This window comes from Rissa tridactyla, chromosome 5 (assembly GCF_028500815.1).
Source record: "Rissa tridactyla isolate bRisTri1 chromosome 5, bRisTri1.patW.cur.20221130, whole genome shotgun sequence".
In the NCBI taxonomy this organism is placed as follows: Eukaryota; Metazoa; Chordata; class Aves; order Charadriiformes; family Laridae; genus Rissa; species Rissa tridactyla.
In genome coordinates this window covers 10253719-10270099 of record NC_071470.1, presented here as the reverse complement: position 1 = coordinate 10270099, position 16381 = coordinate 10253719, and the positions used below count along the sequence as shown (strand labels likewise).

Here is a 16381-nt window from a genome sequence, read left to right as displayed (position 1 = left end):
GCAAAGTAAGTCGCTGAGATGGTATCTGTGAAATATTTCTGTTTGTTACATGTCACTGACAGTCAATAGGGAAAGGAAAAAAAAAAAAGGAAAGCAATTATTTGGCAACACAGAATAAAACTATTAAAAGCAGGTACCCAGCTAGAGGAAAACCCTATTTGTAGCCACCTATATAAAAAAAAGCATACATGGGAGAAGTACAGATAGGAGCAGCAGAAAAATCCATGTTACTGTTAGTGCTAATCCATTTTCTTTAAATTTTTTTTTGACAATCTGTAGGGAGAGGTTAATAGAAGATTCTGAATTTCTTTGTACCAGGAAAGAATCTAAATATCATGAATTATTTAATCACGTACATCAGTGTTTTTCAGATGGGGGTTTGCGAACTTCTGATATCTGTAAGACAGCAGAAAAAGAGCTTCCAAAACCTTTTAGAAACCAAATAAACTACAAGGTTTAGAAATTAGGTTTTCGAAAGTACTCTGTTGCCTTAATGAGGTTTTACCTTGAATTTAAAAGGAATATGAATTATAGAAGTGTTAAATAATTGGATACTTCCATTGCATATTTTTAGCAGCATGTTTTTGTGATTTATAACCTACTTTCCAGGAATATGAACAATTCTCAGTGGTTTCAGCTGCCGTTTCACAAACATGAAGACAAAAATGCTCTTATCTACATTTATTGCATTGAATGGATGGTCATTAGCAAAGTCACAAATATTTCTGCTTTCATAACACCAAAACCACTCTCAGACCTGACTGAAATTTTTCAGCAGGTGGACAATAAAAATCTATTTAGGAATATCTTTCAAGAAACTATGATTTTGTTTGAAGAATAAACTTTTTGTTTTCCAAAACGCGTGACAGTGCATAGCTCAGAGTTGTTTTGTCTTGTTTCATCACTGTTTTTCATCAACTTCATTAACATAAGTGACTTCTGGTTTGTCTAAAATGAAGACAATCGGGCAATTAATTTCTGAACTTGAGAAGAAGTTGTTAATATCAGCCTTCTACACACTGCGGAGAAGAAATTTCTTTTTCAGACAACAGATATTTCTTTAGCAGTTTCCCGAAATCAAATAATGTGGTAGAAATGTCAATGAATGACTGATGATCAGCAGACTAATTTTTAAAACACCACCCATCTATTAGTAAAATTGAATGCCTAATCTGTTTTACAGTTGCTAGTTTACTTTTCTTATTATTATTCTTCGGATGATCTACATCTGAAAAATGACTTCGCTGTGCAATCTGCGGCATGCTCCTGGAAACGCAAATGTCTATACATCTAGAGAGACTATTTCCTCAATGTTTTGAGATAAATTATGTTTGATATGCAGCTGCTTTAGAATATTTTTTCTTTGTAATATTTCTGAAAGCTTTAATCGCTACTATAAACTTCTTGTAACTCTCCACATTGTAATACTCATCTCTCCAAGGAAAAGCGCAGTAGTACAATAGCGTATCAAGAACCTGCTTCCCTTTCACATTTACTGATGGGCTGTCACAGTGGCATTTACATCTATGAGTGAATCCTATTCATGTAATTTAATTTTTCTATCCCAAACAACAAACAGCTATGATGGAGAAGGTAACTACTGCTATTATTAGACAGAAAATACAGCACTGTAGGAAATACAAAGAGGCTTTTAAAAAAAGGTTTTTAAATAGTACAATCAGTCAATTTGCTATATGTGATACAGACAGATGATCTACCCGGAGGAGAGAAGGGCTTTTTTCTTTGTAATTATCAATGGTTAATTTGTGAAAAAAGATGAATTTCAGAGGATCAAAGCTATATGAATTTGAGTTGAATTAATTAAGGAATTACTGCTAAAAAAGGAAACTTTTCAAATATCTTGAATATGTTCCTTTGAAGGTAATAAAATATTTCTCATCAGAAATGTAGAAACATTTATTTTTCATTTGGTATTTTCTGTTTACAAGCTGACCTAGATTGCATTAGAGAAAAATAATTCCAAAAATATACCAAAAGATTTCATTTTGGGTTTTAAGAAATATTTTAGATTTACCTTGTTTATAACCCTCCTATTCACATGGGATATCATTTATCTATGTAAATTTTGTTCTGTTGGCTAGCAGAAGGTACTTCTTAAAAATAGAACGAAATAGAAGATTCCCCTGTGTAAATGTGAGTTATTTATTTGCTTCGTGTCTATTTAAGCAGTGGATCCAACCCATGCTACTTAGTAAAATGACTGATATGAACCTCTGCCAATTTGGAATTTGTATTCAAAACAGGGGATTAAAAAACATACTGTCAACTAGAGATCGCACATGTAAAGGAGGTACTCATTTCCCCTTTACTGGCATCTTTACCCCTGGGGTTCAAGGAACACTTCAATACTTCCAAGTATTTACCTTTTATATATGATGGTCTTGCCAACATACGTTGTTGTGTGCTTTTTTTTCAGTTAGCATAGGAATCCTGTTATTAAAAAAAAAGTTTTGCAAATATAAAACCAATGGAAAATCTACACATTGACTTGGTAACCTTTTTGTAGATTTCTATAGATTAAAACAATTGTGACATTTGTCTTTCTGCCTGTAGGTAGAGAGTTGTGGCAGACCGGGGCTGCAGAGACAAGACGCACAAAGAGAAGAAGGGAAGGCAAATGGATGTGCTAAGCGTCTCTCTATCCCTTTTCCTACTTCTTCCTTGTAAACGAGCACTCCCAACCCCGAGACCACATAGAACGCAGGGCTTCCTCTTCCACAAGTTGAACTATTTGGTTCCAAATCAGAATTAAGAATTAAAAAAAAAAATAATAAAAATTGAAAATGTCGTTTTCCATGAAGCTCAAACAATTTTAAATATATATTCTTTCCATTTTTATTACTATGAAAAGAACAGCTGGCTGCCCTAACGCTCAAGGAAACTGATTTCAAGAGTCCTCCAGTGAGACCAAGAGTCCTTAATGGAGTCCACTCAACACTGATGGCGATTCATACAATTAGAGTTTCCGTTCAGTCCATATCCTGGAAGTCAGGCTGCAAACTCCAGCAGTATCCATAAAGAATACTACTACCAGGGACTTTTATGATCATGATGACAAAAAATCTGGAAGCCCATTTTTAAGATACTGGAACTATTCAAACAGAGGATTCCTGATCAGCTGCATTTGACATCGCAGTGGGAATGCTATGAAAATAACATTACTATTCACTCATTTCAATCTCATTACTTAAACTATTTACAAGATTATACATGTACTTTTTAACATGGATATAAAAGTGACTAAAAATCTTTTTGATACATTTACATGTACCAAGTGTATATATTTACATGTATCAAAATGTGCATCTCTATGACATGCATATGAATCTTTGCTAGAATAGTTATTTTTCCTGAAGCTCATTGAATTCTGATGTTTTTTAACCAAAAGCTTGTATTTTCAGGATGAAATAACTGTTTTTATTGAAATGAAAGGGTAAATGTGCAGGCCTCATGCTTCATATTGTTCACCAGCCATCAGTTATCCTTTATCAAGAAGCAAAATTCTCACATGTTCATGGGAAGCTCTCTGATTTCTGTGGGAATCCAACTTTTACGGGCACAATTTGGCTCTCTATTTTGTGACTTCGCAACATGAGTCTTAAGTGAGAGAAAGTTAAAGAAATGTTTTATGCAATAGGTAATGGCCTAAACCATTAAATATCAACATGACTTTTTTTTTCCAATATCCAATTTTGCTACTTATGGACAATAAACTTGAATAAAGAGGAAACTTGTTGACTTAAATTAGATCAGTAGAATGGCATTCGGTATAGCATTTCACGTTATGTCCATGCTCTGCATGTCACTGACTTTGGCATGTGTCAGCATGCCCTTATTATAATTCCCGAAACTCTCATTAACCCAGAAATCACCTCACTGGACTCAAATCTGAGTTCTAATTGCCCTGTACACGCCACTGGTTTCAGTTCAGTGGGTCTGCATTATCATAGCGACACGTGAAACAACTGCCTGTTTTAATGTTATTTGACATAGATGATAAACCAGAAAGAAACAATTTCCCCGCATAGAGAAATAAAGGATCTCTTCCGAGAACATAAAATATATTAGTTGCTAAGGAGGAAAGGTAAGAAATAAAATGTCACTGAAGAGTGTTTCAATGATGTTATTAAAGGACAAGAAAAAGTGAAGAAGCATCAAGGAAAGGTGGGGAGTGCTGGAAAGAGCAAATGTTTAAAGCTAGAGCTTGACAAAATAAGCAGGTGATGTGAGAAAGGTTAAAGAGAATTTGATGCGTGGTTGTTTCTCGGAGGGAGTGAGGGCATAGCCAGAATAGTTAAAGACAGGGGAACTATCAAAATCAGAAATGATATTAAGAACAGATCAAATCAGAACCCTACATGCGATCTCTGGTAGTAAAAAGTCATGCATTCTAGAATGTAAAGTCCACTAAAACCCAAACCTTTGAAAATCAAGAATATTAGTAGAAAGGTAAGGTTTAGAATCTGAGCTTTCATTTCTTAGAGAAATATCACACCATGCTTGTGAGACAAAGATCTGCATGTGAGACAATCCAAAATAGTCCTTTAACAAAAGGTATGGGAAAAGGATTCCTCATAGCCCTGACATCTCAGAGCTACCCTTATTCCACGCAAAACATTCCCCTTGCCATAACCTTCCTTACTTATATTCTGACCTGAAACCCCTTCTACACATGCCCTGCCACTCTGCTAAGCATCCTTACATGAAGTTGAATTTCTTTCTAGAAATAGTTCCATTACCTGAGTTGCCTCTCGGAATATATTTTCTTAAAATAGAAATCTATCTTGTCAGAAAGAGATTGAAGCAACATGCCCACAGATAACGCTCAAGTGGCTGTCAAGAGTAAGATCTGAACATAAAGTGCCTGGGGGAGGCTGAAGAGCAGAACTGGGCTCTTTGAACAACTGGAAACACATGAGAACTGGTTGACATAAAATCTTCTCTGTTTTGAAAACCATTAGCTTCCCATGATTAGGAAATGACGGTCCAGACCACCTGTAATTTTCTAATGATATTTTCAATATTGTTTCCCCAAAGGGCCTTAAGCTGATATAAATGGATATATTTCAGCCGAGATAAACTGCGACATGGTTTTGATCCACATCTTGATGAAACTGCATCTCATGTGCAAAATTATTCTGCCAAAATTCCTTTGACAGGTCTGCGTCAACTGCTGCGGAATAAACATAGCAGAGAGCTTGGAATACACTCTCCAGTGGCTCGTACTTGGACGGTATCTAAACAGTCCAAGAAGAAAACATCCCGTCCAAAAAAAAAGTGAAAATCAGAAAATGTTTGGTGAGTTTACTTTCAGTCACATTTTTAGGGCAAGAACCGTTCTGGAAAGGACTAGAGATTTTTTACTTTCTGCAATACAAAATAGAGTGGGAGACTCTGAAGAAGCCAAGTAGCTTTTTTCTTTCTTTTTGGTAGAGAATTCTATCTTGATATACAACCAAGGGCAGAATGAATGATAATTGCAGAATAAGACATGTAAAATCATTCATTCTTCTCTACCGCTTAGGCTACCTCTGGAGTTCTCCGGATAATTATAGATAGAAGCAACAGGACCTGTTTGGCGAACCAGAGAACTAATATTTTTATAAACTCATCTACTCTCTCTAATTACTCACCACACAGCCCCCCATCCTCTGAACCTCCTTTTTCTTATACCCAACCTATGCTACGAATGCTGTAACTGGTTCCAACACAGTGCTAGGACAAGAACCCAAACCTTACCCTCTGCACCCACAACCACAACGTCCCTAGAAACTCCATGTCCCCCATGTACTATAACCATGTCCTGACCATGAAGTAGGATATATCAGAAGTTGAGGGTAGCCTGAAGCCACGCGTATACAAATGGGTAAACTGACAGCAGTAAATACTAATCATACCAGTTGATTTTCTTATTAAAGCACGTTAGCATCTCTAGTTAGGCAGTGGTTTGCAGAAAACACACAGAAACTTAAGGATCTTTTGCCTTTCTATCAAATACGGGTGACACTGCCCGTCTGCTTCACAAATTATCAGGGAGGTGAGGGGAGAGAATAGACAGACAGCAAAATTGAGTGGCCTTGTTTTGCTGGGAAAGTGGCTAAAGAGTAACATAAAAAATGTAGATACTCTTGGGAAGTGGAAAAAGAACAACTAGAGCAAGAAAAATTCTGGGGAGGAATTTAGTATAAGGAAAGAGTAAGGAAATTAAATATTGCTTAAAGAAAAAAAAATATATTTATCCCTTTATTATTGCAGTAGAAAGCTTATTCACTTAAAACCATAAGAAAGACAGGAAATGAAAATATTATGGCTGTTACAGCGGCATTAGTTGGCCTCAATGATGTACAGTACAAGTTTTATGGGCAAGAAGTAGTATATCAAATCACATTTAATCAGAAAAAACTGCAGCAAGAAGGAGTATGCAGGCACGGTGGAACAAGATTGTATTTGGTTTAGAGTCCAAAGCATTTCAGAAATGAGTTCTGGCATCACTAGCATCAGCCCCCAGGCACCGAGGAGTGTTGCTCAACTTCCATTAAAAAAAAAAATAGCCAAACGCATCGACCTGGAATATCTGTATAGTTGATCAAAGCCATGTACTTTCCTGTCTAGTCCTAGGCGGTAACTATGTATAACTATAATTTCCTGACCACGCAGCGGCACATTGGGTCTGGAAGCGGTGCAACAGCCCTGGGGCAACCTCAGATGCAATGAGCCGCATCTGAGCTGAGTCCCCTGAGCACCTCCCCGGGGACTCTGGGTGCCTCTGCTGGCCACAGCCACTGTTAGACCTGAGCGGGCTTCATGTAAAGATACTCAACTGCCTTTACGCTAACCTGCGGAGTGTAAAGTTGCCTTGTCTTTCATTAACTCAGCACTGTGCAAATGGCTTTCTATTGCTCCAAGCTTTATATGGGTTTTGAGATTCACAGGGTATTATATTTACACGCACAACCCTGTTAGCCCGAGGCCATCTGTGTGTTCCTGAAACCATGGCAGGGCCTAATCATAAAGCAAACATAATCTGGTCACTGATAATAAAGAATTTTAATTGTCCCTTTAATTTGAAAGGCTATTCCAGAACCTCGTGCATCTGAGAGGCAGAATGCTGATTTCTTTCTAATATTTCATCTAATATGCACCGTCACGCTATTGAGCTTTATTATGTTCTTATTCTAGTGCTCAAGATCTTCTGATTGCCAGTGCTTTCTAACCTGTGCACCTCCTTTTAGCACAAAGAGAGCTATTATAACCAGAAATAAGATCAGTCCTGAAGAAACTCTCCTTACAGTCTCCCTCCAGGCTGAAGGAGGGATTTGAACAATTCATGCCTATTACAGACCACTTGAAGTTTCTTTAAATACATTCTTCTCTGTTGTGCCTTTTTATTTCTCATTAGATATAGCTCTATATCAAATTCGGTACTTAAACTCCAGAGGGGAGAGCTGCCTATTTTTCATTTTCTAGAAGACCAGGTATCTTATCAAGTGAAAAATATTACTTTGGGTTGGCACAAACTACCCACCTTTTATTTCATCCCCATTTTTATTTATCTTCAAGATTTAACAATTCTTTTATTTAATAAATTTTTCAAAATAATATTGTAAAGCGTTGCATACTAGCGAGTTCAGACTAAAAGGTCTAACATAATAGATGACTCTCTTAACCCATTTTTTCCATCCATTTCACTAGAAATGCTACCCTTACCAACCCATCAGGCCACACTGTCTGTCTTCCAGTTTGAAAGCTTTATCATAAATTTTGCCTATTTGGCCTTATTTTCACCTTTAGTTCAGTCACAGATCAGGGACAGAGATCATCTAGCACCCTAAATTAGCCACACCAAACTCAATGAATTTTGCTATCTCTTGTGATAGCAGTACTTTCATCCTTCATATCCCAGTTCCCATGAGAGCCTTTTCCCTTCTCCAATGTCAAATATAATAATCGTCACTGAATACTAAAGCAAATTTTACTTTAAGAGCCATATCTTGTTACCTTTTGTTCATACTGCGTCCTGTTTGCATAGTAATTATAACCTTTTAATTACTGGCTTTCTTCTCTATATATCTCTATGTCTTTTGCTTTTTATTCTTTTTAATATAAGCATATATATAGGTCAAAGAAGAAGTGGCGATTTTTCAAATTTTTACTACACCCATCTCTATTTTTTCATGAACGTGTATGTGAAAAAAAATAAAATCAGCTAGGGATCGACTAAGCAAACAAGTTTCTGTCATTGCAGGCGCCGAAACAGTGAAATAACTATTTAAACACCAAACACAAATTCTGAAAACACAAGTAGTAAATATTTTCACTTTATTAAAAATGAATACTGAGAAATAACTAGAACCTGACATCATTAAGACAGCATAGGAAGGAAGCTGGCGTCCTTTCACTCTACTGTGTCTTCTCCCTTTTGATGAGGTTTGGTTGACTGTTTGATTTTTGGGTAAAATAGATGGACAGAGTCCCAGTGCTTTTGTTACTCTAAGCCTGTTCACGCGACTAGCAAGTTAATGTCAAAATTCCTTTCTGATGCCTTCCTTGGCTCCAGGCTTTTATAGAACAGATACGAGGAGTAAACTACCCCTTAAATGACACAGAAGATGGCTCTTACAAAGCATCAGGCAACTCTGAGCGAAACAGAACCCTTGTGCAAGATCTGCACATTTTGAATTCTTATCAGAGGTAAAGAGGGATCCCGCTCGCTTGGGTGGTTCCTTGCTGCTTGATCAATGTTCATCTCCTCATGCCCAGCATTAGCTCACAGGATTAGCTGATAGTCAATGGAACGCAAGGCTTGACACAGAAGAGAAAAAAAAACCTATTAAATTTGATCTTGCAGTTATCCCCAGAGAACGACAACAAAGTCATTTACCCCCTTATTAAGGAGGTTATTGAGGGCAAAGCTATCTGCATTTAACCACCGTCTGCCTCTTTTGTGCATGGATATTACCTATTAGTGCCCTATGTTTTAATGCACTATTAGCCTAAAACCAATATTTGGGGACCTATTATATTGGCAGTTTAGTTTTTGTAACTGTGTTCCTGTGAGAAAAAGTAGCGAGAGAAACACGAAGATTAAATTATTAAGATATAATTAATTTTCCTGATTCTGAGGCATGATTCTTTTATGCTGCTTATCCCAGCTAATGAAAATTGAATTTAATTAGGTTTTGGGATTTGACACAAAAGGGCTTACCAGCTTTCACAAAGAACTGTAGCAAAACATTTTCTGAAAGCAAGACCTCGCTAGCTGTTATTTGAAAATGTAAGACAGGAGAAAGATGTGACGAAAGTGGTCGGGCACAGAGGGAGGAATCCTTTTAAATCTCAACTGAATTTTATTTTTACACAACGCATCTTTAATAGCAAATATTACAGGTGTTTCTCTGTGTGAAGACCTCAAAATCTGGCTAGAACACAGCGTGACCGCGGCAAAGTTTGGATGTCAAGGTAATATAAATCTGACTTTTTCTTTTTGGCTCTCTCTCCAGAATAGATTGAGCTAAAATCCCAGGACTTTTGGGACAAACACTATGAGCCTTGTGGGTACCAAAGTCTTAGTCCAAATTTTATAGTTCAGTTTCATTCCCAGTTAGTCAAGGTGGTCAGAATTCCACTTTTTAAATTCAGTAGTGAATTGTTTTACATATCCGAGGTAAAGAACAGTTTTTCAGCGTCTTTTTTTTTGGGAAGAAAAAAAAAAAAGTTATTATTTAAATATACTGCTATCTTGATGTCTGAGGTTTTATTACTTGACCAAAAATACATAATCCGACATGACAAATAAGGGATCATTTATATTTCAGTTAACAATCTAATGTAAATTCTTTTCTCTTTCAGCCCTGTATACAAGTGTTTTCATAGCCTAATGTATTTTATTTATGCACTGCAACTTGCTATCAAACTGCAATCGCCTGTGTCCGCTAAAAAATGAACTTTAATGTCAACTCAGCAAACTCTCTACTGCCCCACGTCACTGTTAATTTCAGAAGTCCCAAGGCATTTGGAAAAACACTCTAGAGCATCTTAGGACTGCCAGTATGGTTTACTGGACACTCCGGCTAGGTTTATACGAAAACATTAAAAAGTGCTAGGATCCAGGCCAGGGCACTGGAACTCTTGAGCGTCTGAGTGTCTAACTGTATTCTGCTGTCAGAAAATATCACACAAACCCACAATTATTTACAGTTCTTTCAAATTACGAAGTTAAAAAGGGCCTGCAGGTTCCCTTCTAGGAAGATTCATACCAAAAGACAAGAAATCTCTGTCCTAATAGTAGCTGTCATAATTTTTAAAAGATTAAAATTACTTGAGAGTTTTAAAAAAGGAATATCACTGAATCCTAACTAATATATAGGAGCAGATAGGTACAAAAACTTGCAGAACACAGTATGGACTGAAGATACTAAGAATAAAATCACTTACACATAAGCTAATGCTGCTTGACAAGAAAGCAAGGGTTTCCATTTCACCATTTTTGTTTAATAAAACGTTAGGGTTAAGTTCCTTATTAATGAGAAAGTTGTCTGGAAAATTCAGTAGAATTCTCACTAATTAAGTCCACCTTGGAAAAATGAGCGGAAGGATGGTGGAGTCGGAAAACATTAAGCAACAATGGACATCATGGCAATGAATAAAGCAAAAAGACAGGAGGCAACACGAGGTGATTTTAACTGTAGTGAAATTAATCCTGAAGACACAGGACTATCTGTTTTACCACATGTTTGCACTCTGTTCTTATTATTTCTTAGAAATAAGTGGACAAAGCAGCGTTTCCACATTCTTTTGAGTGGGACAAATTCCCCTGTCTTACTCTAATTTTTGGGCCCTTGAAAAAACACAAGCTTGCTGTGTTTCCACTTTGATTTCTGCTGAACTCCCTTTGATTAAAGAGCACACCACCTTGGTGGGCGTCATTAATAAACGCCTTTACAACTACTTTCAACAAAGGATTGACAGGAGTCTTGGTAGAGGACAGGGACTTTTAAGATAGAAATCCAACAAGTAGGATCCTCTGGAAGACCCCAAACCATCACATTACCTTAAAATATTTAATGTAAATAATCAAACACAATCATTTACTTCCTACATCCCACATACAATGGTCAAACTTGTCCACACGGGCAGCTTCCTGCACATGATTTCTGCACCATCAGTACTGGCTGATGATCCTAAATGCCTTTGCAGACATAGGGGCTTTTCTGTAGCAACTCATCGTAAACACTGCTGGGCAGGTAGAGGGATAGATAGATATATAATATTTAGGAATCACAGCAGAATTGAAACAAAGTCTACACTGTTTCTCACCAGTTCTGCTGAGAGAAACACATGGAAGGACCTTTGATTTTCTGAGTGTGTCATATATTCTCATTAGCCATCCATATAAATTACAGATCAGTATTTAGCAATGCACATTGCAACACACCGAGAAAAAGCTTTCACTATAAACCTTTCTAAATTTTCTCTTTCTCACTCTATATATGCTTTAGTAATTTTTAGACTTGATCTTTTACTATTTCCTTATTTTTCCACTTTTGTGAATACGTACAGAAAACTTTGGATTTTTTACATGTACAAATTTAGCATCATCTGGTAATGAATTTTTGAAGATCGTGTGTGTAGCATTCAAAAAACCCAACAACCTGGAAACACCATTTCAAGAAAAAAATCTGGGACTGTTTACTTTAACTTCATTTACCTATTTTGTAATAGCTCATAAAAAACCCCAAAATATGGGTAGGATGCTATTAAACACTACTGAACTCAATTGACCTTAAAACCTCCTGAGTATTCCAATCTCTGGTGAAAGTATACTTTTCGAGGATTCTGCTATGGGAGGCAAATAATTTATAAAAAGTAATATATTTTACATTTTGTGTGATAAAAGTTTGCGGGTTTTTTTGACTAGTTAGAACAAACTGGAGTCTAGCAGTCTTTTGGATAGGTATGAGTCATTAAGTAGGCAGTATATATAACTATACAGATATTAGCTTTTAATCAAGACTTAATTATTTTTGTGAATACTTGAAACGACTTTTTGAACGACACCTACTTGAGATCTTGGGAAGGTTCTGCTCTGATATGGGGTGTCTCCACAGAGTGCCCAAACACTGCCCCTTCCGTGCCTAAAATACATAAATAAAATACAGTACAATTACTTTGGAAAATAAAAACACATTGAAATGTATGATCACAAATTGACATTTTTAGGACAAAATATCTGATTGAATCCTTTATTAATGACTACCAATGTTTCTTCATATTTATGTTTGTATTTCTATATCAAAATCTGGACCGACAACACATGAAACCTTAGACTTCTGCTTATCAGTAGACGAATTTCACATACAAATCTGAAGACATTTATAGGTCTAAACTTTTCAGCACTGACTTGCCTGAATGCTTATTTCAACACTTCAGAGATGGATCATTTTACGGATAAGGAAGCGTTTCCTTCCGTCAGACTTTTTTCATTGAAAACCTTTGTTCTCAAATAAATTAAAGACACTTATTTGGAATGTCCTTTGGTTTTAGTGTTGATAGTGGATATACCTATGTATCTCCTACTGGGCACTCAAAATCAAAGCAAAGAAAATGGGTACTCATTTCCTAAAACTGAACTGATTCTCTATTGAGTTTGAATTTCTATAACTAGGTCCAAGCTGCATATGATAATTCCACATTTTGAATTACATGTCCAAGGTTTTTCATTGAAAAACTCATTTTCAATGAAAAAAAATAGGGTTCTGATCAATGCTCACTGAATTTATTTGTAAAATGACAAATTTATTACACAATCCATTTTTAAAATGCAATTATTTTTTAAGGGGAATGAAAAAAAGACCAAAAAAATTAATATCTGAGTACAGCAAGTTCTTTGTTAAACTAATAGAAAACTCAAGAAACTGACATATAGTGAACAGCACTATAAAATCCATATTTCTCTTAACTCTCAAGACACAAATCTAATACGTAGCAATAGCCTACCCAGTTCATTAGGTATTCAAAAGTTTATGTCTACCTTTTTTCCTGAATCCTATCCTCATGACTATTTTTGTTTACTGATTTGTCCAATGCCATAATTTTCATCTTCCACATACAAACTAACTCTAGCTTTTTTGGTTTTAAACATAATCTGCGTGCCCGTAAGCTTTTACTTTCCTTCTGTGAAGATGGTGTACTGGGCAGACAGTAAAGAGGGAAGAACTGAACAAAACCACTTGCAAAAACAGGTAATGCATTTACCTTTTACTAGAAATAAGATCAAGGAAACTGTCTGGGTTAACGATAGCTGATTACTAAATATTCTGGGATTAATTGCCGTATTTCAACAGTAGAAATTTTCTTGTGTTCTGAGCCCTGAATTCTGAGTAAACTTAAAAATATACCAAGAATATCTCACAGTAGCTGTATGAGAAGTGCTCAACAAAACCACTTTAATTGTTACTTGATTTTAAACACAATAAAGTATTTTCAACAGAATTTTTGAAGTATTTTCAGCAGAAATTTTGGCTGTTATTGGAGATGGTTACTTAGATATTTTTGCAGTTAACCAATAAGATCTAGTAAACTGATCTTACCAGGATTTGGCAGCAGAATGAGGTTACAGAATATTTAGTTCGTAACAACATTTTAAAGTGTTAAAGAGAAAACGTCCTGAGCAAGAAGCCAAAAAAATCTAATTAAATGTTAAACCAAATTACTGGCAGGAAATCATAATTGTAAATCATCTTCTAAACTGCAGTTTCATTAAAAAAAAACCCAAAACACACACATCCCCTCCCTTTCATTGTGAAATACTCTACCGGTAAAGAGTATGCAAGAGAGGAATAGGGCATTTCTGAGAGTAATGAAGTCAAGTCCCAGGTTTTTACCTCCAGAAATCTATAAGCTTTACAAATATCTTGGCAAAGCATACTGAAAACAATTTCATTACAACTGCTGCGTTGAAGACCTCACAAGAAAACAGCCAAATCCACTTTCTCTGTAACTAAACTTTGCTGAGTGTTATGGAGAACCACCAAGGGAGAAAGCAGCGTATCTTTTTACCTAAAAATATCCACAGAGGTACTGTGCAGACTCTGATTTTTAAATCTGGCATCGCCTTGCAATTCTGCTACCTCTAAGAGAGAGGAATAGCAGGTCTCTATAGCCAGACTTCCTGTCACTCAAAATAAATCTCACCCCCATCTATAATGGTACACAAGAAATTCTACTGGAGCTGGATATCAGAAATCAAAGCGTGTGCTTCCAGATCCCGTTCACCTTTTTCATCAGCAAAATTAAATACTTTCAAGCCCGGGTTTTTTTTCCATTTTTGAAAGTGGCAGTGGGATGTGAAGATGTAAATAACTGAGCAGCAATGCAGAATTGTCAGGCTTTACTTATGAGGAGATGACAGCTGTAATGTTTGAAAGAGCAGAATTAATGCAAAGATGTATAAAACATTACTGTAGTACGGGTCAGACACTAAATCAATCAGAAATGCCAAAGATAATATCAGGCAAAGACTGGTAACCAAAGATAAATGCCAGCTGGTTCTAAGCCAGAGTTAGTATTTCCTCACTTTCAGCAGCATTTGTTTAAAAAATGAGAAGGTGTTTCTCCTCTAAAAAAATAGAAATTTGGAAAGAAAGACCAAGTTGTCCAAGCAGACTGAAAATCCAGGCAAGCAGGATTAAGGATAAACTGATGTAACTAAATAAAATATAATTAAAATTCAAACCAAACCAAACGTGTTCCTTTTTCTTTTTCAAGATATAATCCCACATATGGTAAGTATAACAGTTCTTACAGTAAATGCTTTATGCGCAAAAAATATGCTAACAAGTTCAAGAATATTTCACATCCTTTTTATTTTAAACTAGAAGAAAAACAGGCACTTACAATTATCTTGGTTTTAGTAAGAAAGGTGAAAAAGATCAACCAGCCAGAATTTACTGACGTGTATCCAGCGGTTAAAAACAGCAGGACCAAGAAAAATGGAAAGGGGTTGTAGAGCAAATAAAAGACAGGGATCAGCAATACTTAAAAATACAGATCAGAAGAAAAAGCTATAAGAAGGTATTTTTTATTTTTTAATGTAATATATGTAAATTTGTAGTGCTTTGATGGTGATGATGTTAGATCATGTAGTTCAGTACTGCTTAGGATACGGTGCTACAAACACTATGAATAATAAATACAACGATATAAATCAGGATTCAGAGTGAATAGCATGATTTTTTTTAATGAAAGAAATATACTTTAGGTATTTAATAATTTACAATGGTAAACCACTTATTTTTTACAGAAATAAGACAATGATCTTGTAATGGTATTCCCTGACTTACAGAAACGTACTCAAGACCTACTTTGAGATGAGTGAAATTCTAGAAAGAGATGAAGGAATTAAAAAAAAAAAAGAGTAAAAAGAAAAGACTTGAACCTTTAAGCCCTTTCAAGTACAGCTCAAAAGGAAGTAGTTAGGGAACTGAATTCAAAGGAACATGCGTTAGAAAGGATAGCTATAACAAGTGAACCTTTCAGAGGAAATAAAATAGCAAGGGCATGGAGTATGTGCAAAGGATGTAAAATCAAAACCGTCAGTGAAACCGAATAAAATTACTCCCAGCTCCAGCTTCCAGTGGAAGAGAATGAGTTAAGGAAGGACTTCGCTAAGGAAGAAGCATCTGTGAAGGCAAACTACTGGTCAAAGAGCACCAGTCGCTATAGATGTTGCTGCAGAAAACTTAGGAAGTAGCACAAGCAAAAAGTCCAGTCGGGTATTTATAGAGAAAGCTCTTTACACATAGATTTATAAACATCAGACCTTTAAAACATACTTTTTTGACACAGAGCAAATCAAAGTAACCCTTTCCCTACAAGCAAAACCAGTCACATGTTCCTGCTGAAACTGAATATTCAGAATTCAGAGACACAAGTGTAAAACTACTCATTTCTCCTCAATTTACTGGTTACTGAAACTCAGCCTTTGGGAAATGAGCAGTTTCATAAAAACAATGGAAGTACAACATTGACATTTGGTACTGGATTATTTTTGCTTATGTATGTGCATACTGAGGAAATTGTGTCATTTATTTAACCAGCAAATGATCCTTTCTTAATTTATGAGTTAGCTCATACAACAACACTGCTACCTTTCCGTGACTTAATAACCAACTAGCGTGAAAAGACCAGCACCTGAGCATATTGATTAGGAGAGCTAATTGGTTTTTGTAAAGAGAATACTGGCTGAAGAGTTGATGAGCCAAGAATCAAGAACTAATAAATTATTTTGCCATATGAGCCATATATTAGCATTGTCCCACTCCGTCACATCGTTCTTGTAAGCAAATCACCTCAAATGTAC

General features: G+C 36.0%; 1 protein-coding gene across 3 annotated transcripts in view; it reads right to left on the bottom strand.

Annotated features, from left to right (window-relative positions):
• The window catches only part of SGCZ (sarcoglycan zeta), a 486118-nt gene that overhangs the window by 13042 nt on the left and 456695 nt on the right, over positions 1 to 16381 (bottom strand). For all 3 annotated transcript variants that reach the window (XM_054203217.1, XM_054203218.1, XM_054203219.1), the window contains one exon: positions 12083 to 12155. In XM_054203217.1, the coding sequence (XP_054059192.1) occupies positions 12083 to 12155 (73 nt within the window). The remainder of the gene's footprint in view (positions 1 to 12082; positions 12156 to 16381) is intronic.